This window comes from Myotis nattereri (genome assembly GCF_964212035.1).
Source record: "Myotis nattereri genome assembly, chromosome: 19".
NCBI classification, from domain to species: Eukaryota; Metazoa; Chordata; class Mammalia; order Chiroptera; family Vespertilionidae; genus Myotis; species Myotis nattereri.
The window spans coordinates 7329916-7353614 of record NC_138095.1 but is presented as its reverse complement, the minus strand read 5'-3'; the positions used below and the strand labels follow the sequence as shown (position 1 = coordinate 7353614).

Sequence of the window (23699 nt, the reverse complement as noted above, 5' to 3'; positions counted from 1 at the left end):
TCTGCATAGCACCTAACACAATGTAGACACAATAAATATCTGTTGAATACCATGTTAATTATAAATATGAAAGATCAAAAACCAGTGATAACACTTTATAAAGCTCAAAAAATTATTTTAAAACATCCTTCTTAGCCTTGTTTTATCATTGTTACACAATACTATAAATTTACATGCGTGGGCAATGCGCTGAATCAATACTAACCCCAGGGCATCACATGAAAATATGTTTGTCCTCCTTCGTATCTTCTAGCTCACTGCCCCAACCATACTGGGAAGCAAATTGATATCTGTGCATGTCTGGACTAATCACTGATAATGGTATATTTCAGTCACTTAACCTTTTTTTGTAAAATGGTATGTGCATAAGGAGGATGGGTTAGGGGAATGGGAAAATGTACATTTAAATCTGTTTGCGGGCTCAAACTGAGTTCTGGTTAATGAAGCTTTTACTGGAGCAATGGGAATAACTGCCCCAGCCACATTTGCTACTCAAGTCAGGAGCCCCTGTTTCTTTGTTGTACTCTTCGTGAAACCAATAAATGGCATGATAAATTTTTCCATAATAGAGTCATTGTCAACAAGTATCATTTCCTCTCTAAGCAATCAGAGTTGTGTGTAATTTGTCCAAGGATACCAAGGCAGACAGCCTTTCCATTATTAATATCTGCTAGACTACTTTTTTTTTAAATATATATTTTATTGATTTTTTTACAGACAGGAAGGGAGAGGGACAGTTAGAAACATTGATGAGAGAGAAACATCAATCAGCTGCCTCCTGCACACCCCCTACTGGGGATGTGCTCGCAACCAAGGTACATGCCCTTGGCCAGAATCGAACCCAGGACCCTTCAATCCACAGGCCAACGCTCTATCCACTGAGCCAAACTGGTTAGGGCATGCTAGCCTACTTTTTTAAAAATTTAAAATATAATGCCTGAAACTGAACTAAGAGTATCTAAATTTTTCTTTTAGACTAAATATATTTCAATGTCAATAACATGTCCTCTAAAAACAGAAAACATCACCCTGGCCGGTTTTTCTTGAGTTTGATTCTGTTCAAGGACACATACCTCAGTTGCAGGCTCGATCCATGGCCCCAGTTGGGGCATGTTGGGGAGGCAACCAATTGATGTCTCTCTCTCACATTGATATTTCTCTCTGTGTGTGTGTCCCCTCCCTTCCACTCTCTAAAATTCAATGGAAAAATATCCTCGGGTGAGGATTAACAAATTATAAAAGCAAACATCAAAACTGCTTACATTAAAACAAGTCCATTATTACCTATGGGGGGAAAAAATCATACTGCCCTTATTTGGGCAGTCATTCCACAAATATTTACTTATTTCCTACTGGTGTCAGAAAGTAAGCCTTCAAGATTAGCAAAAAGCCTTACGTGGTTTGGCTCAGTGGATAGAGCATCAGCCTGTGGACTGAAGTGTCCTGGGTTTGATTCCAGTCAAGGGCACATGCCCAGGTTGCAGGCTGGATCCCCAGTAGGGGGCATGCCAGAGGCAGCCAATCAATGATTCTCATCATTGATGTTTCTATCTCTCTTTCCCTCTCCCTTCCTCTTTGAAATCAATAAAAATATATTTAAAAAAAAAACACTAGCAAAAAAAATCTTGCCTCCCCCCAACCAAGGCTAGCAAAGTCATAAATAAAAGTAATTTGTAAAATAGAAGATATTCTATATGACATTACATGAAACAGGAGGAAGAAATTATAACAGATTTGTGATCACTCTAACCTTCATTTTACCGATGTGCACAAAATCTTTTCCAACACAAAAACACATCATCATTACCTAATTTTTATCTTATTCTTAAATTTTTTTAAATCAAACTAATTCTGCTGCATGATTAACTACAAACTGCAGGGTATTATTCTACCACAATAAGCTGGCAACCAGCTCATATTCAGTTGCACTATCACAGCACACAAAAAAGAACTAATTGTGATCATGTGGATATTGTGGAAGCCCTTTAGTTCAATCCTAGATGGGCCTCAAGAGGATAATGCTTATTCTGTTGAACTCACTGCCAAATCACAATCTGAAAGAGCCAGGATCAAAACAAGACCCAATTATAGAAAGAATCTATTTTACCAATGTCAGGTTTATAAGAAATAGGTATGTGGCCCAGTACTTGTGGAAAATTGTTCAAAAATATTTACATAGATAGAGCTTTAAAGAAAATTATTGAACACTTACTTGCCATAATGATATTCAATGAAAATCTCTTCAGGTAACATAAGGACAGAAGCTCAGTCATGAAATACTTAAAGTAACAGAATCCAATTTTCATAATTCTCTAGTGATTAAAACAAATTTCTAAATTGTTGGGATCTTTTGGGAGAGGGGAGAAGAAGCATACTTACGTGTTTCTAGCATTAAAATGTTTTTTTTAAAAGAATTTAAGCCCGGCGGGTATGCCTCTGTGATTGAGCATCGACCCAGAAACCAAGAGGTCAAGGTTAGCTTCCTGGTCAGGGCACCAAGTCATGGTCTTTTCCTAAGCTTCCCTTTCCCTTTGGCTATGCTAATGACAACAGTATAAATGAGAGAGGACACTCACTGAGTCCTTTCAATGAATGACAGCCAACAGAGAGCATTCCAAACTTCTTCCTTTCTTAAAAAATCCAAATTTTATTTAGGGACTTTTTATTTCACTTCCTATATAAAAAAAAATAACTCTAAATAGTAAGACTGATCTGATGCTATCTGAATATGTCAGCAATAAACTTGCTTGTAAATTTTGAAGCAAAAGTTGTTTTTCTCTGTAAACGCAATTTTATATCCCTACCACATTCACTTTTAATGTTCAAACATATCTTTTCTAGGATTAATTAGGCCCTTAAATTCTAGTAATACCTTGATATTTTCTCCAATTTACCATATTCAGATTCTTACATGAACCTCCCTGAATGAGATAAAACAGAAATTGTTTTACTGGGCAAAGAAATCTATGCCACTTTCATGTACAAGAACCTCTTCTAAATCTTAAAGTTATCTATTAAAGAACAAGATTTTGAAATAAAATATACACAAAGGAAGAAAGAATCCAAGAGGCTACCCTTAAAATTGCTAGGCTAAATACTTGGATTTCAGTCACAATGTCTATCACAAAAATTTTATTTAAATATCAAGGGGGAAAAAACAAATAGCTAATTACCTAGCTTTAGTTTAATTTTCAACACTACTTATTCCATTACTGGGGGTTTTACTCAGGTTTACTTTATACATGTAGGTGAGTTTATATCAATTCAAAAATATTAAACCATAATGCCTATATGAAGCAAAACATAAATGTCTCCCACCAATCACCTGATTAGATTTAACACTTCCCTAAAGCAACAACCTTTAAATTATAATTTTTTACCAACTGTTTAATTTTCATTTTATTAGAACGTAAGCCCTTTACATGCTATTTCACCACAATTGCAATATAAATGTCTCATTTTTCATAGAAAAAACTAATTACATGGTTCAGTAAGTTGCCTGTGGTAACACATCGATTTTATTTACATTCAAAAGTTAGACTTTAGCTTGTTCTCTCAATTTCAAGCACATTTAGCTTAATTATTCCATCTAATCCATTAGATCTTTTTTTCTAGATATTATGTTTTATTGAATTTATTGGGGTGACATTGGTTAACAAATAATCCATTAGATCTTTTTTTATTCTTCATATGAAAAAATTCTGAAATCATTATGATCTTAGCATAATATTACAATAAAAAAATTTATTGCTTACCAAAGTCTTAATATTTATTTCATTCTATCCATTAAGGATATAATTTATAATTTTCTACTAAATCTAATATTTCAGTACAATGCACTACAATCATTTGGGTAATCATCATACTAATTGTGTAATTTTAGCAAAATAATTCTTTCAAACTAAACACAGGAAATAGAACAAAAGTTACTTTAAAGTCAGAAATTTTATATCAAGACTTGAATAATTTAGATCCCAGTAAAAAGAAGGAACAGTTACTTTATAAACTATTTAGACCTAGCTACCATTTACCACTGGGCATTTTGCTATTACAATTTTCAATTGTTTTAATCAAAATGAAAAGGGAACTCTGGCTGGGTAGCTTAGTTAGTTGGAGCATCGTCCCAATACGCCAAGGTTTTGGGTTCGATTTCTGGTCAGGGTACATACAAACATCAACCAATGAATGCGTAAGTGAATGGAACAACCAATCAATGTTTCTCTCTCTCTCTCTCTCTCTCTCTCTCTCTCTCTCTCTCTCTTCCCCCCTCTCTCAAATAATTTCTTTTAAAATAAAAAAGGATAGCACATAATTTAAAAATAAAATTGCACATTTATAGCTAGTGTTCTTTATAGAACATACACAAAATAAAATGGATTTTTGTACCTCCTTAGGAATTAGAAACAAAAATAATAATGCCATTTTAACTGGGTTTCAATCTTTCCACATTATCAAATCATTTAAAATGTTAAGTATTTTTATAAGTCAACCTCTAGGAGTTATGTTATATTAGAACTATATACGACAGGCTTCATTCATTCAACAAACATTACTAAGTACATACTAGACTCTATACAATACTTCTCCTTCTGGGCTAGGGACTCTTAATGATTTGGGTCAAGCCATTGCCAGTCCCTAGAAGTCTGTACTTGCTCTTTGTAATATTTTGGGACTTCAAGATTGCATATCTTTCCTACCACTGACTAATAGGCAATGAAATGGCCAGAAGATTGTGTTTATAAAATGATTTTGTTTGGTTGATGAGAAGTCAATTTAGCGTTCTATATTAATCTCTAAAATTCAAATTGAAAATGTGGAAAAGAATTTAGTCAAGAAAGAAGTTAAAATAAAATTGCAAAGACTATTCAGTACATAATCACTAGTATTTTTAAATTTAAATAAATCTGTATCCTAAACTAAACAGAATATTTAAGTTCATAGTTCAATTTAGAATAAAATAATTTATTAAATACTAAGGTCTTCCTACTCATACTCATCTTGTGTATGATACTCCTAATTCTTTATTTTTCTAATCAGAGACCTAGAATGCCTCAAAATTTATCAAATTAAATCCAAATTCCTCACCCTTGCTTCAGTGTACTCCACACTTTGCCCCCCACCCCTTCCCAGGCTTTCAGTCTCCCTGATTATTTCAGTCATACCCCAAGCTCTGGGCAAACCGGCTCTCCCCATAATTTGTTCACTGCCCACAGGCTCTTTGTAAGGCTACTTCTCCTGACTAGAATGAGTTCTATCCCAACCTAGATCGATTCTACCTAACCTGTAAGCCTCACCAACTCTGGGCTTCCCAATCACCTCCCTACCCTTTGTCCCCAAGGTTGAATTTCATGATTATGCAGAATCCATGCTTAATGATTTATAGCTTACTCCACTGCATCACAATTAAGGATTCATTTAGTTTATACCAATAAGACTGTGAGCTCCTTAAAGCTAAGGACTCATTTTACATACCCAGAACTTACCACAGCTCTTGCCTAACAGACTTTAAATAGGCAAACCAGAAACCAAAAAGGTTATCAACCTTGGCACTAAGACTCACGGTGTTTTTGTTGTAAGTTTATGTCTGCCCATTTGGAAAGTAGTCAATCTACTGTTTCTCTTTGCTGTATGAGTTACAGTGTTCTCTGCATTACCAATATTTGTGTGCTTGTCTTATACCATTTTTAAATTATCAGCTTATCAAGAGAAGAGATTACATCAAAACCAACTGGAGCCACTGATACAGATACTCATGGATAACACAAGGAAGAACATGTTCAGCCAATTCCCTGCTTCAGCACCACCATGTGGAGAAGACAGAAAAGTTACAAACCTACCTCACAGGTAACCAAGAAAATCAAATCTTAAGTTCTGACCTCTTTAAAACACAGCTTAAGATTTACTAGGAAACTTTGTTTACAGTTTAAGTCTAGACAAATTTCATATGAGCGGGGTTATCTTCAATGCCTTAGACACTTTACTATTTCCAGTTATTCCACCCAAACAGTACAATTCAAAACTCAAAAATGATTATTCAACCTAAAAGTATACTTTAAAAATCAATATTTGATGAACATTGAATGTTACACAGAACAGACCAATTGTATAAAAAAATAACAAAATGTTTTAATTTTGATGTATGAGTCAACTGTTCTCATTGTAGTACCAGCAGTAATAGTTACAATTATTGATTATTCTCTGCTATTTTAAGTACTTTAACTTTTTTATCCTTATAACCCAATTTACAGTGAGGATGCTACCACACTGCTAAGTTAAATAACTTGGCCAAGAATACACAGCTAGCAACAATTCAAACCCAAGCCCATTCTATGTACCACTAGGCCATCTTATTAAAAAAAAAAAAAAAAGTCTAATATGCTAAGTGTCGGCCGTTCAACCAGTCGCTATGACGCGCACTAACCACCAGGGGGCAGATGCTCCAACCAGTAGGTTAGCTTGCTGCTGGGGTCCAGCTGATCAGGACTGGGGGAGACAGGCCGGACACGCCCTGGAGCCCTCCCACGGTCCCTCCTCAGCCCAATCATGCACCAGTGGGGTCCCTCAGCCTAGCCTGAGCCTTCTCTCAATCCGGGACCCTTTGGGGGATGTCCACAGACCAGGCTGAGGAACCCTACCAGTGCACAAATCCGTGCACAGGGCCTCTAGTACAATATAAACAACAATAAGTTACAGGGATCGGCTATAAATGTGTTTGTTTTCTCTCAGACTATTTTATATAGGTATTTCAAGCATTTAAACAAAAACTCTAATATTACAAAACCAACTTATGTGTGTATCATTAGGATTATTCTCTATAGGGCTTCTTTATACATTTACATTTAAGATGACTGCTTTGGTATTGTATTTTACTGTCAGGTTTATTAGAGGTATCCAATATGGGTACACCATAAAGACAAAGTGAAATGCCTAATAACACATTTTAAGAAACAGTAAATAAGATGGCCCTATAAAAAGAAAATGTTACCAATATAATAGTCCTATCATGTTTAATGTTAACAGGGTTCTGCCAAAAGTTATTTTACCCAAAATGAAATGACTCATATATATTAATAGAGAATGAAATAGATGCCCAAAATCCTCAATTTTATGAATAGCAATTAAAATATTCCCTTCATATCCTTCATTATTTTTCATGATTTCTCTGCTTGTCTTATTCTCCCTCACTTAAAACAAGGTTGTCTTTATGCCATTCATTTTTCTAATTAAGTTTCAAATATTTTCTAATATTATGTTGAACCATTTTAAATTACCCTTTTTAACCACTTTATCTACAAAACTGGACGCTTCATATGCTTCAATCAAATAACTTTCAGAAATTCAACATAAAAAAGAATAGATGTACTTAACAAAGTTATGACTGTTCCATCACGGTAATACTTTTCTGGTGGCTCAGAAAGGAATAAACACTACATAGTTTTTTGGACTCAATAGGAAAGAAGATAAAAATAAATTATTCTCATGAGAAAACATTCACAATATGTTAAGGAAAAGGACTGAATTACAAACCAGTATAATACCAATTTCATTTATACATAAAAACACCAAATATTGAAACTGGTCTAGACTTTAGGTTTTGTTTTTTTGTTCTCTTCATTTGGCAGTTCTGTTTCCCTAATTCCCTAATTAAAATGTATTATTTCTGTAATTTATAAAAAGAAATTTAAAGTTAATCTTTGCTTAATTCTTTATCACGAAGATACTTAATACATTAATGAATCTACATATGTTACCTAAGGCAACTATAAAAAATTTAAATAGCCTACATCTTTTTATTTAACTCAGTAACATACAAAGTCCATGAGAAATAACACAATAACTTAAGTTATTTCTAAGAATGATGATCACGTGCTTTGTTGGTATGAATAAATAACTTTATACATCAACTAAATATGCCTAATAGACAGCTGGGTTTTATTTCATCATTATAAAATGATAATTTGTGTGCTTAACAAATAGAGACCAGACCAAAAAGTTAAAACATAAAGGATCAGTGTGGAGTGGAGAAATGGAAGGAGACTGAGTTAGAAAAGAATCATGAAAAATAAAGGTGAGAAAAACTAAAACAAACAAATGTTATATGGCTCTACTACATATATAAAAAAAAATTTTAAGCAACAAAAATGTATGTTTTGATATTTAAATGAACAGATGTAAGTTTTAGAAGTATCTTCTAGGAGGTTTCTTATTTTTAAAATTCTGATCAGTGAAATCCAGGTGTTAAGAAGTAATTTTACCTGAGTTCACTGCTAACTACATGAAATAGCTCTGAGATATATATATTAGTTCTGAGATCTTGCTGATTAAGCACCTAAGTTAGCAATCTTACTCAGAAAGGGTTCTTACATTTACATGCCAAGTACTCTAAAAATATGGGGAGAAAGGTTTGAGTTGAATAGACAAATGGACCATAAGGTAAACAGCTCAAATTAGTCCTCTGTGGTTTACTGCCCTCTGGCTGTTGTGGCAGGAGATATCACAGATAAGAGTGACTGCATTAAAAAGCTATGAAGGTATCAAGCAAAAGTTAGCAGGAAATCCTTCAGGCAATTTTAGAAACTTTAGGATAGAGTCTCAATATACGTTAAAGTTAGTTTTACTCCTTTCTTTAAAAAAAACAAAACAAACAACAACTTGTCAACTAACAAAACATTTCAAACACTATCTAAAATTTTCAACCACAAATTAACAAAATATAGAGTAGTTTGGACATAAAAGGTGGCCCTAAGAGAGTAAGACAAAAAGAGTTAATGCCTTACCCTAACTAAAGATCAGAATCAGTTTTGATTTAGAAAAATTCCTTAGCATGCAAGATGGAAACATTTGGGTAAAGAGGCAAAATCTTTTATCAGAAATTCCAAAATATTGATAAAATTTCCTCTAATTATAAATCTGTGGTATATACAAAATGTAGATCTTAGACTAATGAAACTCTTACAATAATTCAGTTTCTAGGTATCAGATGTAATCTGAAGTTAAAAATTAGGAAACACTGAAACAAACATTTCCTGGAGTCACCGAATTACATAAAATGCAGGAACAAAACAAAAGAAAGCTTGCTACACCAATATCAGACCAGATCATTTATATTAATATTTCTTCAAAATACTAGCCAATGTCATCTCATAATTTTGTCCAATAAGGTCTGCACTAATTTTCTATTATCATTTTATAATTTCCACCAGAGTTCTGCTGGCAATAACCACACAGCTACAGTCCAAGAAAAAACTGTTCATTTCACTGAATTGCCAATTATAATTCACTGCCTTTTTAGAAGAGTTGATTTTGCCCGCCTGGGCAGGCTCAGAGGTTGAGCATCGAACTATGAACCAGAAGGTCACGGTTTGGTTCCCAGTTTGTGGGCTTGATCCCTGTGGGGCAAGCAGGAGGCAGATGATCTATGATTCTCATCATTGATGTTTCTATTTCTCTCTCCCCCTCCTTTCCTCTCTGAAATAAATAAAAATATTTTTTAAACAGTGGCTTTCCAACCCAACACACCCTGGAGACACAAAACTCTTCTTTAATAATAGTGGCTCACAAGGTTCTGATTCCCAGGAAAACTGGGAAAGGACAATAAAATTTGAAAAATAAAGAAAAACGGGAGTGCGAAGAACAGGGGTGAGAGTGAGGATTTTCCTTTGAGAGACACACCCATTAAACATTAGGATTTTTCTTCTCAGCAAGTCTTAATAACCTCTTTGGAATTTACCACTGTTCAAAAAAGATATGACGCATTCAATTTTTAAGAAAACAAAACAAAAACTTACCTTGCAGTTCATGATGTATTACGCCCACTAAGTTGGGTTCATCTCCCCACCAGAATATCCATAACTCTTTGCAATCTGGTTTGACATCACGACGCCATACACACAGCAAGTTGGCTTGCAGACAGCGGATGAAACTTAACAGGATTGGATCATCTTGGGCTGGGGCTGAAATTATGGGTCCACAGTCCCCATGCCCTCCAAAATTGTACCTACGCCATTTGATTCCCGTGAGTTCAGCCTGCAAAAAGACAAGACAATTAATTACAATAGTTTAGATTTTTCTTGTTAGTTGCAAAACACTAAAAACAGGCTTCTATACAGATAAGTAAATTTGGTAAATACTTACACTACACTTAATCATAATATTTTTCCCACTGAAAAATGTAGCCAATCCTTTTAAAAGGGAAACTATTCTTTTTTTCCTATCAAGATTTCTACATAGTTCTTTATATTAAAAGCAAACTATAACCAACAGATAATCATTATTTTCTGTTAAGCTATTTTTACCTAAACATCTACTATAAAACTACTTTCTACATTATTCTTCCTTAGTGAATTCATTAATTATATTTTTAAATCAGGTAAGAAATTGAAAAATAACTGCAAAATTTAAGTAATTTCTTTCCAAGAATTTCTTCTCCAGAAATTACAGTTCAAAGTCCTTTCAATCAAGAAAACAGTTTGAATGCAGTACCACATTGCTTCATTATGAGAAAATAAGCTAATACAACTGATGAAAAGTTATCAACAACTTACTCATGTTATTTAACATGTAGCACACAGAAAAGTGTGTTTCTACAACTTTTCCCTAATGTAATTTGGTTTTTCGGGTGTTTTTTTAAAATATAAGAACTTAAAAAACAGCTGACAGCAGAACCTGTATCTTTGTTCCATTACATAGATTTGAATTTTTAAAAATGTGTTAAATTTTAGATTTAAGGAACTAAACTTCAAAGATGTTTCAAAATAAACTAAAGTTTAATTCCGTACTTCTGTAGCTATAAACTATAACTATGTATGCAAAACTGATAGTAAAATTAATTCATAATCCTATACTAAACAGTCCATGTGCCCCTTACACTCAATTCTTACTCATCTTCCTTCTCCCCACCCACCACCACCAAGTCAGTAATTTTTGTCAACAAGTTGTTATTCAAAAAACAAGTACCACAGGGCAGAATAATAACCATTTCTTCTACTAACATAGCCGAAACAAATTTAGTGCTGAAACAATCAATCACTATAATGAATATATTTAAGAAAAAAATTTCAATTTTCTTTGATACAAAAAACCTCCACATCAAAAAACAAGCATGGTTCCAAAAATAATATCCAAACTAAAATTAACTGAAGCTCAGAAACCTATCCTTTTATACTATGAGACATGCAAATCTAATCTTTTAACGAATATTTTCAGTAAAAGCTGGTATTGGCATCATTTAGGCATTCATTTATGCCACTTGGTTTCCTCTGACTATAAAAGTACTACATGGCCAATGCAGAAAGTTCACTAAAAGAAGACATAATGTAAATAGCCCAGCCAGCATGGCTCAGTGGTTGAGTGTCTACCTATGAACCAGGAGGTTACAGGTTTGATTCCTATTCAGAGCACATGCATTGGTTGCAGGCTGGATACCCAGTAGGGGGCATGCAGGAGGCATCTGATCAATGATTCTCTCTCATCATTGATGTTTCTATCTCTTTCTCCCTCTCTCTGCATCTCTGAAATCAATAAAATATATTAAAAATAAAATAATAATATAAACAAAAAGGAAACTAATTGTACCAGAAACAAACATTTTCCATAATCACATTAGAAATAATTATAAGCATCCTATTCTATGTTCTTCCTGGTTTGTTTTTTTCCACATACATACATTTTTAAATTTGGACCATACTGAATGGTTTGATATCATGCTTTTCCACTTATTATAAATATTTTTATTTTTTATGAATTATTCTTCAAAAACAATTTTAATGTTTGCATAATATTCTAGTCACTTTTGGGGGGGAAACATAATTTATTCCATAACAACTGGACAATCTTTCATTTTTCCACTATTATAATTAATACGCAATTCATGCACGAGGGGGGGGGCAAGGGGGGAGGTCCCTCAGCCCAGCCTGCACCCTCTCACAGTCCAGGAGCCCTCAGGGGATGTCCGACTGCCTCAGAGGCGGGAGAGACCCCTGACACCACCGCTGTGCTCACCAGCTGTGAGCCTAACTTCTGACTGAGCGATGCTCCCTCTGTGGGAGCACACTGACCACCAGGGGCAGCTCCTGCATTGAGGATCTGCCTCCTAGTGGTCAGTGCACATCATAGAGACTGGTCATTCCACTGTTCGGTCGATTTGCATATTAGCCTTTTATCATACAGGATAATTGGCAAACATCTTTGAACACAGTTATTTTCCTGATTATTTCCTTAGGAGAGATGGCTAGATGCAAAATTACCAGTCAATGAATATGAATATTTTAAGGCTCATAGATATTGCTTTTCAATTAATAGTCCCACCAATACAAATAACCTCCTCCCAAATTGCGTATATTTTAAAATAACTTCCAATTTAATAGAATGATATACCCTTGTACTAATTTGTAGTCCTAGTTCTGCTTATAAGAAATCATTATAATTTATTTGATCAAAAGCATAACTCTGGACCAGCCTTCCATGGTTTGAATCCCAGCTCTGTACTTATGAGCTGTCTGTAAGTAGCAAGGGCCTAGCAAGTTATGGAACCTTTGTCTCTCAGTTGCCTCACTAGAAAAATGAAGGTAATAGTATTTACAGTTTATTAAATGAGTTATTAAGCATATAAAGCACTTGGGGACAGTACCTGGCACGTGGCAAAAAATATATAAATGATACTATTATCATTACTAATAGAAATAGGACTACTTCTCCTTGAGTCAACTATTCATATCCTTTGTGTGTTTTTCTGTCATTTAAGTCCCTTTGTTTCTTCAAGTAAAAGCTGTGTGTGTGTGTTTAAATCAGAAAGTCTAATATCAATTTTAAATGTAAAAAAAAAAAAAAAAACCTAAAGAAAAAGACTAAAAAGGGGCAGCTGAAATCAGAAAAGTTAAGTAAAAGACTAATTTTTCTTATTGTTAGCTAGGTTATTGTTCTAAGGATGGGGGAGGTGAAGGGGGAGGAAAAAAAAGAATAAAAGAATACCAACAAATAAGAATTGCTAATACTTACATTAACCATATTCAAAGGGTTAGAAAATTAAGATATATCAGAGCCCTGCCCAGGTCGCTCAGTTAGTTGGAGCATCGTCCCATGCGCCAAAAGGCTGCAGATTCAATTTCCAGTCTGGGCACATTCCTAGGTTGCAGTTTGGATCTCCAGTGGGGGTGCATATGGGAGGCAACAGATAGATCTTCCTTCCTTCCTTCCTTACTTCCTTCTTTCCTTCCTTCCTTCCTTCCTTCCTTCCTTCCTTCCTTCCTTCCTTCTTTCCTTCCTTCTTTCCTTCCTTCCTTCCTTCCCTCCCTCCCTCCCTCCCTCCTTCCTTCCCTCCTTTTCTCCCTCCCTCCCTCCCTCCCTTCCTCCTCGCCCCCTTCTCCCTCTCCCTCTCCGTTCCCCCGCCCTTCCCTTCTCTCTAAAATCAATAAACCTATCCACTGGTGAAATTTTTTAAAAAAGATTTATTAGAGATTTAAATATCAGGTGAGTCAGTCCCCAAGAAAATCTATGAACAGCAATTTACTCACTAGAATACTTTTACCTGTAAAACCCAGCATGGTTCAACAAACAAAATATTTGGCCTTGATTCAGGAGAATGGTTTCCTAATCCCAGCACTTCCACTAACTTCCTATCAGTGCTTCTATGGTCTCAGTGGTAAAGGAAAGCTGCTGCCACCTGCTCTATACTCTTTGTGGAGTTGTACTAGCAAGTGCTATAACACAAATTCAAGTGGCATAACAGCAAGGCTACAAACTTAACTACTTCATAACTAATTCAGAAAAAATAACTAAAAAATGCCCGATTATTTTTAAACAATTTAGTTCCTTTAACTTAAAGCTAAAATTAAATATTATTATTCTAGTGTTCATTGGAAAACATAACAAGGAACTGCCATTCAAGCCTAATAGAGATAACTAGGTATAAAATGAATGTCCAAAGACTTGTCTTTTAACTTTGAATTAATGTTGATAAAAGAGACAATTTAGTGCTACTGAAATTTCTCCAAGAAAAAAGTTCCTATGATGGATATATACATTCAATTACACTAAAGTAACTTCTCATATACTATGATCATGTTTACACTTAAAAATCAATTCACCCTAGCTGTTTTGGCTCAGTGGATAGAGCATCGACCTGTGGACTAAAGGGTCCCGGGTTCGATTCTAGTCAAGGGCACATGCCTGGGTTGCAGGCTTGATCCCCAGTAGGGGACCTGCAGGAGGCAGCTGATCCATGATTCTTTCTCATCATTGATGTTTCTATTTCTCTCTCCCTCTTCCTTCCTCTCTGAAATCAATAAAAAAAATATTTTTAAAAAATACCAATTCAACACAAAATTCTGTTGACCCAATTTCTGACAAATGTGTATCTCCAAGACTCAAAATTCTATAATTTCAAAATTATAAAGCAACCCTTTAAAATATCTCTAGATGCAGATTATCCCAAAAATGCAATATTTATCATTGTCAAAGGTGAAGAACCCATAATTATATTTAAGTTTAAAATTACATGGTGTTTAAAATGTAAAATCAAGGAACAAAACAGTATACATATATATATACATATACACATATATATACATATATGTACACATATATTAATAACCATAACCATCATTTATTCATTGCCAACTTAATAGTAGGTACTATATTATGATCTTCACAAATAATTTCTAATATGAGTTCCCATACTAGGGTCTTCATATATAGTTTATAAGACTTCACAAACTGACTACTAAAGAAATGAGGACTCAAAAAGGTTAAATAATTCTCCTATAACCACACAAGTAGCAAATGGCAGATCACAAATATAACTGGATTTAAAGCATAACTGAATTTAAAGCATACATTCTTTCCACTTTACCATCCTGCTTCATGGGCGAATGGCAAAAATTAACTCTAGAGGATTATAAAATAGTACAAAGAAGCTGTCATCAACTCAATTTAGCAATGACAAGAGCTCATGGCCATATTTTCTAATTAAAGAAAGTTCATAAATCTTTCTTTAGTCTTCCTGAGGTATTAAGAAAACTAGTATGAGGATGCCCACACACCATCCCATGAATAGAAAAGATATTTTTATTTCACTGAGATAATTATATGCCTTCTTTTACATGTTACCACTCTAAGACTGTATCTACACAAGCTAATGCTTAGAGGATATGTATAACAAGCCAAGAAAATAACTATTCTAATAGCAAGAGAGATTAGAGAAAAATTTCCTCAGCAATGGCTGGTATCTGTTGTACAGGTAGGTAGCCGAGGGCCTCAGAAAATTAAACTTAATTGGCAGAGACTCCCCTGGCCTAAACAGAAGGCCACTACAGTCAGTTCAGAATAGTTAAAATTAAATAGATTACAACAAAGTCAGGATAAACGCACCTTCTAATAGCATGAGTGTATTTAAAGAAAATTTATATTGATTCTTAATATCCTCTTCTTTTGTTATTACACATAGGAAATGAGCTGATAAATTCTCCCAGTGGAGGTCATTTATTTGCACTGACCCATTGCAATCAGATCCCTCATGACCAACAGCATACTATTCTTGCAATGTGGCTCTCCAGAGACAAAATTGTATTCAGAGGTCATGAAACAGAGTCAAACTAACAGGCCTTGATAACAAGGAACCCAGGGTATAGTCACCATGGGAAGAACACTGGCTGGAGGTGAGATCTAGATTCAAGTCCTGCTTTTTCAACCATTTAGCTATACAATACTAGGAAATCTACTCCATCTCAGGATACCTCAGCTTCCTGACTGGTAAAGTGATACGGTTGACCTAAATACTATAATGAGTCAAGTCTCCTGGCCCAGGCTAATCACATCCCACTCACAAAGGCAACTTGTAAATGAGAGTGAACCCTTAGAATGATCAGCAGGAATAGGAGGGTTGCCAGAAGACATTTGTATTTTCAAGAAAGCTGAAAGAAAGATTTCTCAAACTACAGAGCAATTAGCTTAATATCAATCCTGGGCAGGAATCTACTAGTAGATCAGTGATGGTGAACCTATGACACGCGTGTCAGAAGTGACACGCGAACTCATTTTTTTGGTTGATTTTTCTTTGTTAAATGGCATTTAAATATATAAAATAAATATCAAAAATATAAGTCTTTGTTTTACTATGGTTACAAATATCAAAAAATTTCTATATGTAGCACAGCACCAGAGTTAAGTTAGGGTTTTTCAAGATGCTGACATGCCGAGCTCAAAAGGTTCACCATCACTGTAGTAGATGGTGTGTAGAAAAGGCAGATTTGATCATTTGAGGCTCACCGGAGTGCGCTAAGATATTCCAAGTAAGCCTCACCTCACTTCTTCCTGTAATAGTATTACAGCTTGCCGAAACCGGTTTGGCTCAGTGGATAGAGCGTCGGCCTGTGGACTGAAAGGTCCCAGGTTCGATTCCGGTCAAGGGCATGTACCTGGGTTGCGGGCATATCCCCAGTAGGAGATGTGCAGGAGGCAGCTGATCGATGTTTCTCTCTCATCGATGTTTCTGACTCTCTATGTCTCTCCCTTCCTCTCTGTAAAAAATCAATAAAATATATTAAAAAAAATAGTATTACAGCTCTAGTAGGTCAGAGAAAACATACAATAAACATATTAAGTCACCTCTCAACTCAACTCATAGGAGGGGGGAAAAGTCAGGATAATAGAAAACTTCTGTTAAAACATAACTAATCAGCTCTAGGTAAAGACAGTAGAGTAAACACACACATCTGCTTTTACTCTCACTTAAATCCCTCTAAAAACCATCAGTAAAAAGTTTGGTTTTTTCTTCCTTAAATTATAAAATCACAATGGTAGGTAGGAAAGGAAATAGGAACATCAAACATTTCAAGGTTTTGAAAGCTAAGAAACAGATGCTCAAGAGGTATAGACACAGAATACGTAGGAAAGCTGAATCCTAGCTGTGGAGAAAGGAGATAAATGACCTTATTTACACAATATCCCCTCGGCTTCAAGAATTATAATACAGGTACCTGTGGAGGTAGAGTCGCAAAGCAGAGAGGAGATAAAATAAGGAAAACTGGATGAAATTCTACTTAGAAGACACTCAGAACTATGATATCCTGCCCATTGCCTGTCCTTACCCCAGCAAATGATTTAATATTCTTAAAGAGATAAAATAGGGCACCATTAAAAAAGAGTGTTCTCTGGGTCCAGAAGAACAGAGGGTGTCTGGACTGGGAGGTGCAGGCATAACTGAAGGCAGGGAACCAGAGTAAAAACGGTGCATTAGGTGAGCACGTACAGAATGAAGGTCAAAAACCACCCTTTCCCACCATCTCCCTCTAAGCCAGCGGTTCTCAACCTGTGGGTCGCGACCCCTTTGGTGGTCGAACAACCCTTCCACAGGGATTGTCTAAGACCATCCTGCATATCAGATATTTATATTACGATTCATAACAGTAGCAACATTACAGTTATGAAGTAGCAACGAAAATAATTTTATGGTTGGGTCACAACATGAGGACTGTATTTAAAGGGTCAGAAGGTTGAGAACCACTACTCTAAGCAACCAGAAAGCTGGCAGCCAATCTTTCCTTCCCCAGAAAGGAGTCTGGAAAAGTCTTCTCTGGGCTATCTGACCAGCTCAAGAGAAAGGACCTCAAGATATTGACATCAGCGGTTCCCCAAGTAAAGAGCCCTTGCAGATCAAAGTGCATAGTAAACAAATGCCACTCACATACTCAGAACTCCCAAGTAGTTTTTAGTCCACCATTCCTAAACGTGAACAGACAAGCAGGAACTACTAAATAGTTAAGGGAAACTATTATAGAGAATATAATTAAGGGAAACTATATTCTGAGGAATTATAGAGACAATAACGAATAGAAAAGTAACCTGAAGGAAACAGACTACATTGGGAAAAGAAAAATATACTCATCATTTTTACAAATATATCACCTTTATTCTTAAAGAGATAAAATTGTGCAATCATTAACCAAGAACAGGACAATATTTCAAGAAAGAATAGAGAACTCAAAGAGAGCTCTTAGAAATCCTATATAATAAAGAGGTGATATGCAAATTGACCATCACACCCTCATAAGATGGCTGCCTACGATCAGGCCAGCAGGGGGTTATTGAGGGACGACCAAATGTCTGAACAAGCAGGCTGTGTGGGGCAACCAGGCTGGCAGGGGGGTTAGTGAGGGACGACCAAATGACTGAACTAGCAGGCTGCATGGGGCGACCAGGCCAGCAGGGGGTGTTAGTGAGGGATGACCAGGCCAGTGGGGAGGGGCAGTTGGGGGTGACTAGGCCGGCAGAGGGGGGTAGTTAGGGGCAACCAGGCCAGCAGAGGGGGGCAGTAGGGGGCGAGCAGGCTGGCAGGCAGAGTGGTGGTTAGGAGCCAGCGGTCCCGGATTGCGAGAGGGATGTCCGACTGCCTGTGGGATAGGGCCTAAACCAGCAGTCAGACATCCCCCAGGGGTCCCAGACTGGAGAGGGTGCAGGCTGGGCTGAGGGACCTCCCCACCCAACGCCCCCCCCCTGCCCCGTGCACAAATTTTGTGCACCAGGCCACTAGTCTATAATAATAAAAGCATAGTATGCTGATTAGGCCAGATGTCCTTCCAGACATCCTTCTAGGACAAATCCAGGGCTGCAGCTGTGGGATCAAGGCAGCTGCCACAGTTGCGGCTACTAAGGCCTACTCTTGCACGAATTTCATGCATCGGGCCTCTAGTATTATTATAAACTTTCTACACACTGCAGACAAAGAGAAGGTCCTCCAAGCACCCAGATAGTAAAAAGAGGTAACAAAGAATCAGAAATCAGAAGGGTTTCTGACTTCTCAACTGCAATGCCAGGAACAAGAAGGTAATGGTGCAAAAACTCCCAAATTTTAAAGCAAAATTATTCCAAACTAGATATCTATGTGAATCTAAATTATCTATCAAGTGTAGAAGTAGAATAAATACATTTTTAAATATGCAAGGTCTTTACAAAAAAAAAAAAAGTACCCTTTCTTGGGAAGCCACTGGAGGTATATCCTACCAAAAGGAGGGACTGTACAAGTAAGAAGCCATGAGATGAGACTCAGAAAACAAATGCAACATAGGAGGGAGAAAATAAATCCCTAAGATTACAGGGAATAATCACATGATCCTAGGTTGTCCACTGTGCACCGATATAGAGAGGAACCAATCCAGATTATGACATACCAAATGGCTCCAGGAAAGACTGTCAAGAAGAGGAAACTGATAAAACACCTGGAAGGCTGTATGGGAATGAGTTAGCTTAAAATACACAGAAAAGTAACCACGAGGAGGAGGAGGAGGAGGAGGAGGAGGAGGAGGAGGAGGAGGAGGAGGAGGAGGAAATCGAGATCTTTAACACATTGAAAAATCTATAATAACAAAAGAAGAGACACGACAAATAAAATTTGAGCCACAGCAGCGTCATTTGAGAAACCATATATCTTCCCAAGGTGACTGTGTTGCTGTTGTCTTGTTTCCTTTCTCCCTTTTTGAACTATTAAAACTCCAGCTGCATGCTCCCTCCCACCTAGCTCTTCTCAGACTCTTCCACAGCTAAGAGGTTTGTTTGCCAGGGATTCTCTCTGCAGAGGGGCTGAGGAGGTTTTATTTGACAGCACAAGTAAACAATACAAAGTGACTACTAAAAAAGCCACTGCCATCTTATCTTACATTAATAAAAATACAGTATCTAGATCCTACACAACAGATCTTACTTATCAAATCATTAGACAATATGGTTTTCAGCTCCTAGCTCCATACTTAGAAAGGAATCTAGTCCAAGTGCAACACATTAACAAATTAAAGGCTAGGTGAGTAAGGAAACCTGAACAAAGCATATGGCTAAAGACTATAATGGCTTCATGTTCAAATCCTTTCAAGAAAAGAAACATGGCAGCAAAAATAAAATAAAAGCATAAAGCCAAGTTGAGTTAAGTTGGATGAATTTAATGTAGAGTTAAAAAGACTCTTAATTTGTAAAGTCTTCAATTATATGAAAGACTAATATGTGGATGATGAAATTGATTTGCTCAGCCCAGACCCAAGTGGCAGCAGAGAATCAAATGGAAAAACTGATCATTAAAACAACAATAGTGAGAGTTACCTCAAAAAAGAATCCTTGACTGAGATTCCTGAAAATCACAGATATAGAGGGTTAAGGAGAAGCTGATCAATACCAGATGTAACTTCAAACATCAAAGAGTTGAACAATATGATTTATAAAGATCCTTTCAAAACTGAAATATGAATCTCAAAGGTTCTTCTTCCAACCATAATCTACACTAATAAAAGAGAAAAATGGTAATTGGCGTACGGCGCTACCGTTTTCATTGGCTAATCAGGGCTATATGCAAATTAACTGCCAACTAAGATTGGCAGTTAACTGCCAACAAGATGGCGGTTAATTTGCACATGTAGGCACAATGCAGGGAGGCGAAAGGGAAAGCAGGAAGAAGCCCCCTGCCACTGACAGTGATCGGAAACCCAGGGGGGAGCTAAGAGCTGGAGGGCAGCCATGATCGGAGAATCAGGCGCCTTTGCCGCCCTGGCCAGTGATAGCAGGAAGTAAGGGTGGAGCCAGCGATGGGAGCTGGGCAAGGTCGAAGCTGGCAGTCCCAGGAGCTAGGGGTCCCTTGCCTGGGCCTAAAGCGGACCCACGATTGCGGGGCCGCTGCAGCTGTGGGTCCCCGCTGCCCAGGCCGGACGCCCAGGCCAGAGGTGTTAGGCCTGGGCAGGGGCGGAGCCTGCAACCGCAGGGAGCAGGGGGGGCGGAGCCAGGGATTGGGGGGATATGATGGTCCCCTTGCCCAGGCCTGAAGCCTGGGTCAGAGGCGTCAGGCTTGGGCGGGGGGTGGAGCAAGCGATCAGAGGGAGATGGGGGTCCCCTGCCCAGGCATGATTCCTGGGCCAGAGGCCTCAGGCCTGGGCGGGGGTCAGAGCCAGTGATCGGGGGAAGATGGGGGTCCCCTGTCCAAGCCTGACACCTCTGGCGGAGGCGTCAGGCCTGGGCAAGGGGCCGATCAGGCGATTGGAGGGTGATGGGGGTCTACACCTCTGGCCGAGGCATCAGGCCTGGGCAAGGGGCAGAGCCAGCAATCGGAGGGGGTCTGGGGGTCCCCTGCCCAGGCCTGATGCCTGGGCCAGAGGCATCAGGCCTGGGCTGGGGACAGAACCAGTGATGGGGGGAAATGAGGGTCCCCTGCCCAGGCCTGACACCTCTGTCAGAGGCGTCAGGCCTGGGCAAGGGGCCGATCCTGTGATTAGAGGGTGATGGGGGTCAACGCCTAAGGGCTCCCAGTATGTGAGAGGGGGCAGGCTGGGCTGAGGGACACTCCCCCCCACACACACCCAGTGCACGAATTTCGTGCACCGGGCCCCTAGTCCTATCTAATAAAAGAGAAACATGGTAATTAGCCATACCTCCTCTACCCTTCCCATTGGCTAATCAGGGCGATATGCAAATTAACTGCCAGCCAAGATGGCGGCCAACAGTCAGGCAGCTTAAACTGAACATGAGGCTTGCTTGCTTCAGTGATAGAGGACTCCAACGTTCCCTGCCTGCCTTGCCGGCCTCTGCACCTGCAGTTTGAAACATTGTAATAAATATAGAAGCTAAACAAAACCCCAGAAACCTGCTTTCAGCGAGCCGGGATCTCAGAGCTGGAGTTATACATTGTTTCGATTATAGAACCGAAACAAACCAGATACCTGCTTTCAGCAGCTGAGGCCTAAGCGCTGGAGCCTCAGAGCTAAAGCTGGCCCAGAATTAAGAAAAAAAAGAAAAAAAGGAGCAGTTGGGAGGTTCCGTCACCCGCGAGCCTGAAAACAGCCCTCAGCCCCTCACCCAGACTGGCCAGGCACCCCAGTGGGGACCCCCACCCTGAAGGGGGAGTGACCAGCTGCAAACAGCCATCATCCCCTCACCCAGGCTGGCCAGGCACCCCAGCGGGGACCCCCACCCTGGTCTAGGACACCCTTCAGGGCAAACCAGCCAACCCCACCCATGCACCAGGCCTCTATCCTATATAGTAAAAGGATAATATGCCTCCCAGCACTGAGATCAGCGGAGCCTTGAGGCCTCCCAGCACCAGGATCAGCGGAGCCGAGAGGCCTCCCGGCACCGGGATCAGCGTGACAGGGGGCAGCGCCCAAACCCCCTGATCACCCTGCGGCTGTGTGTGTGACAGGGGGCAGGGCCACAACCTCCCTATCCACCTTGCTCTGTTCCTGACAGGGGAAGGCGCCCCAACCCCCTGATCAGCCCTGCTGTGTGTGTGACAGGGGGCGGTGCCCCAACTCCCCTATCGGCCCTGCTCTGTGAGTGACAGGGGGAGCTCCCCAACCCCCTGATGGGCCCTGCTCTGTGCATGACAGGGGGGAGCTCCCCAACCCCCTGATGGGCCCTGCTCTGTGCATGACAGGGGGGAGCTACCCAACCCCCCTGATGGGCCCTGCTCTGTGCGTGACAGGGGGGGAGTTCCCCAACCCCCTGATCGTCCCTGCTCTGTGCCTGAAAGGGTAAGGAGCCCCAACTCCCCTGATGGGCCCTGCTCTGTGCGTGACAGGGGGTGGCGCCGCAACCTCCCCAACCACCCTGCCTTGAGTGTGACAGGGGGTGGTGCTCCAACCCCCCAATCGGCCCTACCCTGAGCATGACTGAGGGTGGCATTGCAACCTCCCAATCCGCTCTGCTCTGTGAATGACAGGGGTCGGCGCCCCAACTCCCCAATTGGCCCTGCTCTGAGCCCGACCAGGGGCTGCACCTAGGGACTGGGCCTGCCCTCTGCCACCCGGGAGCAGACCTAAGCCAGCAGGTCGTTATCTCCCGAGGGGTCCCAGACTGCGAGAGGGCACAGGCCAGGCTGAGGGACCCCCCCTCCCCACCCCGAGTGCACAAATTTTTGTGCACCGGGCCTCTAGTGTTTCATAATTCTAATAACATTTGTATCTGTCAGCTAGCTCAGGAGTTGGTAAACTATGGCATGCAGGCTGGCCATTTGCTTTTGTAAATAAAGTTTTATTTGTACACAACTATGCCTATTTATTTACATATCTGTGGCTGCTTCCATGCTATGACCACAGAAGTGAGCAGCTGCAACTAAGGCTGTATGACCCAAAAGCCCGAAATAATTACTCCTGGTTCCATACGAAAAAGTTTTCTGGCCCCTGAGCTAGATAGGGTAACAAACACAAGCAAATACAAGGTTTAAAATATAAATTAAATTTCCATTACAATGGGTCAGGAGTTACCTCATCTCCCACTTCTGTTCAGAAGTTCTGGAGTGGCCAGAAATATCACCCTCATTCAAGACCAGGGAGAGTTTAGCAAAGTGATGCTCAATCTCATTCTCTTCAGCCCTGAACCCACATTCCAATCTGAAAATGAAAACTTTAGAGGAATGAAAAACTGGCCAGCTCTTTAATGCCACTGAGAATCTAACTTCTGAACTGGCAATGGATAACAAAGAGATTTTATCATATGAGTGCATGAGTTTTTTCTTAGAAATCTATAATTGTATATTTATTTATATCTCAAGGGTAAAAGATTAATTTACCATGAATATTAAGAATGTATTTTAATGATTTACATTTATAAAACATGTTTAAGTAAATATCAAGGTATATATTTAATTCCATTAAATATATATAATTATCATAAATATATATATATATATAAATTAAAAGTAGTATCAGAATTGTCTTTCCACCATAAACTAGGAA

General features: G+C 38.8%; 1 protein-coding gene across 1 annotated transcript in view; it reads right to left on the bottom strand.

The window, feature by feature from the left end:
• Nucleotides 1-23699, bottom strand: part of MED13L (mediator complex subunit 13L) — a 286536-nt gene that overhangs the window by 236524 nt on the left and 26313 nt on the right. The window contains exon 2 of the mRNA XM_081113924.1: nt 9789-10026. Within this exon, the coding sequence (XP_080970050.1) occupies nt 9789-10026 (238 nt within the window). The remainder of the gene's footprint in view (nt 1-9788; nt 10027-23699) is intronic.